General features: G+C 31.1%; 1 protein-coding gene across 1 annotated transcript in view; it reads left to right on the forward strand.

The window, feature by feature from the left end:
• LOC145293692 (proton myo-inositol cotransporter-like) overlaps positions 1-7,476 on the forward strand; it is a 383,417-nt gene that overhangs the window by 261,706 nt on the left and 114,235 nt on the right. The window contains exon 2 of the mRNA XM_080140102.1: positions 3,398-3,557. Coding sequence (XP_079996228.1) covers positions 3,398-3,557 — 160 coding nt within the window. The remainder of the gene's footprint in view (positions 1-3,397; positions 3,558-7,476) is intronic.

Genomic DNA, 7,476 nt, shown 5'->3' on the forward strand with positions numbered 1-7,476 from the left:
TGTAGGGACCTCAAATTTCTTGGAAATTGACTTGTAACCTAAACCATCCTTATGTGAATTCGCAATTTTAGTCCTAAGATCATTACTAAGCTCTTTTTTCTTCCCCATTCTAATAATTTTTATTCTTTTATTGGTTTTCAGTTGATATCATTTTAATTTCTGAAACATGCAAAAAACGAAATGAAATTAATCAAAGGTTGTATAAAAGCATTCAAAATAAGAATCAAACAGGAAACAAACAGTCAGAAATTCGATTAATACTGAAAAAATAAGGGGGTATGATTATTTTTGAACATTGCAGATTTTATAAATAGCTGTATATTTCTTTTATTACAAGTATCCCGAGATTTTAAAATGACGAAAATGATCAGAAGAGGTTTATTAAGAATATGTATCAATATGGACGTAAACAATAAATTCTTACAAAGTTACACATAATAAACTCAATTTTCAAGGTGGGGTATGAATAATATCGGGCACAAGTGTATATATATGAATAGGAACTTCAACTTACAAAAGTGTCATGTGATTGCCTGCAGCAAGAATTGGTAAAAACGTTCAATGGCGCCAGTTTCAATCGAAATGCTGATGCAAAATTTTGACATTCGTTTCATTCAGAAATGATCTTTCAATTTTTCCATTTTTCTCCTTTCCCCTCTCTCTATCTCTCGCCATATGTTCGTTGCCTCTTCATCCTTTTCGCCATTTTACTCAGCATCTCTGTCTACTTTTCTTCTTTCTCTTAACTCATTTTGTATTTCTCTTCTCTCTCTCTCTCTCTCTCTCTCTCTCTCTCTCTCTCTCTCTCTCTCTCTCTCTCCACACACACACACATATATGTACACACGCACATATACATATATATATATATATATATATATATATATATATATATATAAGTTAGAATGTGTGTGTGAGGATATTTCTTAACCTATATACTCAACGAATTTTCCATCTACATACTTACAATTTAGTATATATCTGAAGAATATCAGATTTTAAATACATGAACCGTTATTCATAAAAAATTTTTTTTCAAATATTCATGTTTTTTATTTCATTTTTTCGATAACATTTTTTTACCTTTAGGCTCGGAACAAACTGTAGTATCTGTTCTGATACTACGCTTCACTTCTTTTTTTCTTATTTATTATTCTTCATGTAAAACAAAGAACACGCACTATTTATTCAGATTAAAAAAAAATTCTATTGACAAAATATTCCATATACATTTTCTCATTCCAGAATAGCGGAATTTACTAAATAACGAACAGATTCTCAAGATGATCGCTTTTGTTGTTGAACATAATTCATTCATTTCGTATGAATTAGTTGATTTTTTGTTGGCATTCGTTTCTCTGATATCTTTCTAGCTAGAAATCATTTATCTAGAACACTATCAGAGGCTAATGTAAGGAACCGCGTGAAGGTTGCCAGCGTCTCTAAGTGAAAGTGTTTCTCTGGAACAAATTGGATTCGAACTGCGCACACCCAGATTATCAGTCCATGCCGTTACTTAGACATTATCACCTCCTTGACGACAAAAATATCAGCTAAAGTTGGGGACAAAGAACTTCCCATTGAAAGCCTGTCGACCTGACAGTACAGAATATCAGCGAAGCTAAGCTCCACTGATTTGGTACACATTACAATGAGTTCAGCAAATGTTTCTTTGGTCATAGCGACTTTGTTTGGAATAAAATGCAATTTAAAACCATTAAAGGGTTGTAGTCAAATGCCGACATCTGTATTTGTAAACCAAACAAAGGAGCAGGAGTTGCAATAATGGATAAATCTGATTAATGTTGAGAAAATATTCTTAACAATTCTTCCAAATTCCGGAAACTTGGCTCTGTCGATTTGACGGATAATACTTGATGATGCTAATCATGCTGCTGTTGCTGCTGCTGCTGCTGCTGCTGATGATGATGATGATGATGATGATGATGACGACGACGACGACGATGATGATGATGATGATGATGACGCCGCCGCCGATGATGATGATGATGATGATGATGATGATGATGATGATGATGATGATGATGATGATGATGATGATGATGATGATGATGATGATGATGCACTCGTAAGTTGATAAATATAGAAACACATACGGAATAGCCCGGACTCCTCAGCGACATAATTATTATTGTATATTTTAAAATAATAACGTCATCACTTTTCAAAGCTCAAAGCCACTCGAGGATAAGGGTTAATGAAATGGATGTGTCACGTGATTGCGTTTGAGGTCTGTGCAAGGTAGTTGCAATGTTAATTGTGATAATGATAGTTCGAAGTAGTTTGGACACATTTTGCATTTCCGGTTGATTTGAAAACTAATTTTTTTTCTTGTTTAGTTGAGAAATGCATGAAAAGAATTTTGTATTTTATTGAATCGAAAACATCAGTGAAGATTATCACAAAGTTTTACTAATGAGTCACTGATTATCAAGGCCAAAAGCAATACGAGAACAAGGTTTAATGAGATGTATGTACAACAAGATTGCTATTTAGGAGTTTGGGAAGGTTGTCGTAATACTAATTATGATAATGATAATAATTTATGGTTATTGTTACAATGGCGAGAGTTTGGGTTACGAAAAGTGCATGGACAAAAATTAGGTCAGTTTTGGAATTTAGTTCTGAATGTGTTTTTAGAATTCAAAATTGTGAGTTGTCGATTGATTTCAAAAAGTAAGTATTTGTCATTTGTGGTTTAGATAAGGATTGTGTGAAAGCAATTTGGATAGATTCTATTGGCGGAATCAAAAACGTCAGCATGGAGACTGTTATCAGGTCGTGAACACTGCTGAGGTTTTCAAAGCACCCATGTAAGTGTGAGAAAAAAAATGTTGGTATTATATTTTCAATAAAAGTAAGCCTTAAAAATTCCTTTTTGTGTTTTTCGAGTCTTCATTTGTGAATCAATCTGAAGCAGAAGATACGATGGGAAATGATAGGAGAATTGCCCAAATGAGCAGTCGTTTTTAATGTTATGTAAAATCAACAATCACCATCACCATCATCATCATCATCAGCAGCAGCAGCAGCAGCAGCAAGCACTTGCCATTTGTGGTTTACTTAAAAATTGTGTGAACGCAAACAAGTTGGATAGATTCTATTGGCAGAATTAAAAACGTCAGTGTGGGGACTGTCATCGGGTTTTACTATGAGTCATCACTTATCTAGGCCAAAAGGAACTTGAGAACACGGTTTGATGAGATATATTTGTAATGAGATTTAGACGCATCTTAGGCATTGGGAAACTAACCAGCCATGCTATCCATTTTGCAATAAATGTCAATAAATATTTTTGGACTTTTAATTTTTGATTCTTAAAATGTCCAATTTTGGTAACGACCAATAAAATTCTTCTTCTTTGTTTTGTTTTCAGGTCTTATTTCAATGACAATTCCTATATACCTAGCCGAATGCGCACCTGCCCACGTGCGCGGACGAATCGTTTCCACCAATATAGCAATGGTTGCCGGAGGACAGTTTGTCGCTAATGTTGTTGATGGAATATTTGGATTTAATGAAGAAAGTGGTTGGAGGTGAGTGTGTGTGTTTTTTTAATAAGAGATGTGGTGGTGGTGGTGGGGGGATTGGTGATACTGCATGCTTCAAATGCCTTCACTTTCAACACTGGCATTTCGTTCTTTGATTCTTTTATTTATTTATTTATTTATTTATTTAAAAACTTCGGGGTTTTTTTCTTGCAATGGGGTTGGGGTAGGGAGTAATTAAAGTTTGGCATAATTAAAATCTGCACAAGTGCACTTTAACTCGCCGGAAGTATTTTTTGTTTGTTTCATTTTCGGAAGATTTATACTAGCGAAAAGGAAAAACATAAACATAAAAACATAAAAAAAATAATGCTTGTTTTCTAACCAAACGTTCCTGTTAAGTGACAACAAGTTCACTACAAATAACAAAAAAAAAAAAAACAGCAAAAAAAATTAAATAACGAAACATTTATTGAATTTAATCTGAATTATGTTTTTCAAAAATTTAATCTGAATTATGTTTTTAAAAAATTGGCAAAAATATTTAAAAAAGTAAATTATATTTAAAAATTTACGACAAAAATGCAGTATTCTATAATTCAAAATAATTATTTTAAAATAAATATTTCTTTTTAAATGCACAAATAAAATATAACATTCACTTCAGAATATTATGAAAAGGGTGTATTTTTTATAACCTTTTATTGTCTTCTCTTTACGCTAGTATAACTCTTCCGAAAATAAAAAATAAAAAAAAATACTTCCGGTTTTACCTAACTGAAATTACCACCGATTTGATTGCCTTTGTTTCGTATTCGTTTTTCTGTGATTGTAGAAGAATTAGTTTTATTTCTTATCCGTGGCCGCCATTTCTTGTCAATTGAACAGATTAAAAGAAAAATGGACAATTGTATGAGTGGATAATCGTGGACATTTATTCGCGGTTGTTTTTATCAACAGAAATACAAGACGTGTCCATTTTAAAGTTGCATCCGTTCAATCTGCACGTTTAGCAATAATCGTGATGGACCAACTAAAAATGCTATTTATAACTTAAATATGACCGACTAGCAAAATGCTGTTTCAAACTTAAGCATGACAAACTAACGAAAATGCTGTTTCAAAATTTAGCATGTTGAACCAACGAAAATTCTATTTCAGATTGAAATGTAGCAGATCAACTTCAGCATGACAGAATAAGAAAAATACTATTTTAAACATGGCAGAACGACATCAATGCTATTTCAGATGAAAGTGTGACAGACGGATAGATGGACAGACAAACAGGTTGATTGACCGACAGATCTTCTCATGGGGATTCGTGGACAAATCTCAAAAAAGGAACTGAGTGCATTCAGTGGCCATTTTACTGGTCTGTCGCTTTCACCAAAAGGAAAAATCTATCAAGACATTCTCATCTTCATCAATTCCACAGATTTCCTTCTTTGATGTGGGTTCGCTTTTTATTTTATTCTTTTTCCCGTTTTGTATTTATTACATTTTTTTCTTTTGTGATAGTATCGACTTGTTTAACATACGCTACAAATAGATTAACTTCTTTCTTTCTTTTTTCCCTCTCTCTTTCCCTCTCTCTCTCTCTCTCTCTCTCTCTCTCTCTCTCTTTATCTATTTATCTCTCTATATATATATATGTGTGTGTGCGTGTGTGTGTTTTAAGGGAAGTAGTGTTTAAAGCGACATATTAATGATTATGTAAAACAAATAAGAAGTATATATATATATATATATATATATATATATATATATATATATATATATATATATATATATATAATGTAATTCTTGGTTCGTTCGTTATTAGTAGTTTAAATAACCACTGAAACGATTGCTTCGACATTTTGGTATAATATGTTTACTGTACCCATGCGTGTTTTTATATATCTCTTTTTAATTATAACATTATACTTGATTTTCTTTTAATAAATAGGTGGTTTTCTTTGTACCGATGGGCCATTTTTTTTTATTTGGGGACATATTTATTTATCACCGCTTGCCGTCACGTGACATCACTTAAAGGAATTTTTGGTCTCACTACGAGAAGCCGTGGTCTCGCTTAATGTAAACAAATTCTTATCATGGTGTAATTTTTAAAAATATCAGATTCTAATCGGTAAATTTTAAATGGATTTAATCAAGTGATTATTTATAATGTAACCATGTCATTAAAATTGAATTCAAATTAACCGCATGTGGTCGCTTTCCTACGGGCAAAATAAATGCCGACGCTCAAAATGTATAAACATTTGACCCCTCCCTTTACTTAAAAATTCACCAAAAATCAGGAAAGTAACCAATTTTAATGAAATTTTCAGTATTTATCAAAAATTATTTTTTATTTAAATTTTAGTGCAAATAAATTATTTTGCTTGAACAAAAAATATCTTTACTAAAGTTATGGTTTTAAATAGTAAATAAAAACCGCAAGAATTTATTTTTGCTTTTTTTATATAAATAAAGCATCGTAATTTTTAATAATAAAAAAAATAATTTTTACAGGAACATTACAAAAAAATCCCCTAAAGTCCTTATTAATGAATTTCTCGAACTACCGATATTATCATTGATTTAAGCATCGTTTATTTAATATTTTTACAAAAAAAAATTATAATAGCAAAAATATTTCTACTTTTTTAAATTACAGATTTCGCAGAATTTTTATATGGTAAGCTCGCCGTGAAAACATTTTTCATAACTTTTTTTTTTTTCACGTGTACAAATATTTTTTCCTTTGGGAAATTAAGTTTAGAAAATGGACTCTGATTTATGAAAGTATGATAGGTTATGAAAAGGAAGGGTTGTAAAGAGATAGCTTCGAATTTGGGGGTATCAAAACCAAAGCAAAATATGATGAAAGTAAAAATAAAATAGATAAACCCCATAATTTATTATACCATACCTGTTCACACTGGAACACTTATCACAATATTCTGTGGATCTATATTAAAAAAAAACCTTGTTTAACTTTGTGACATATTTCCATTCTATGGAGGTCAGGCGCAAAGGAACACCCCATAATTTTATTATACCATATTTCTTCAAACTGAAACATAATTATCAAAGTATACTTACGCAGATAAATATGAAAAGTCTTTATTAAAATTTTTTTAATAAAGATCCATAGAATAGTGTGATAAGTGTTTCAGTGTGAACAGGTATGGTATAATAAATTATGGGGTTTATCTATTTTATTTTTACTTTCATCATATTTTGCTTTGGTTTTAATGCCCCCAAATTCCACCCAAATTTACAACCCTTCCTTTTCATAACCTATCATACTTTCATAAATCAGAGTCCATTTTCTGTAGGCTGTTTTTGAACCCAGTCAACGACGGGTACTTTTGCTAGTATATATATATATATATATATATATATATATATATATATATATATATATGCTAGCAAATGTACCCATCGTTGACTAAAAGTAAAATAAACCCAGTCAACGACGGGTACTTTTGCTAGTATATATATATATATATATATATATATATATATATATATATATAAATATATATATATATATATATAAAGAACCTCAAAATCTATTAAACTGTAGGCGGGAGATAGCAAACAACTGTGTTCACAAAATAAAACTTACTCTAGGATAGCGATACAAAATAGCTTTAAAACTAACAATAACAATAGGAAAAAAAAACAAATAAATAAATTAAATAAACATGAATATACATAAACGATCACATACATATATGTATATATATGTATATATATGTATATGTATGTGCATTGTTGTGTGCACATAGGTATATTTATATGTATAAAAAAAAAAGGAGAACGACCACCTAAAACCACTAACCTAGTTCTAAAACAGATCCTTTGTTTGATAAAATGCATGCCCATTGGCTGGTAGGAAGGGGCGCGGTGGATACTAGAAAGCTGATTGGCCAACTAGTAATCCTCAACATGTATAAAAACAAGAAGCAACGAC

The sequence above is a fragment of the Euprymna scolopes genome, chromosome 15 (genome assembly GCF_053919585.1).
Source record: "Euprymna scolopes isolate OS-2025 chromosome 15, ASM5391958v1, whole genome shotgun sequence".
Lineage (NCBI taxonomy): Eukaryota > Metazoa > Mollusca > Cephalopoda > Sepiida > Sepiolidae > Euprymna > Euprymna scolopes.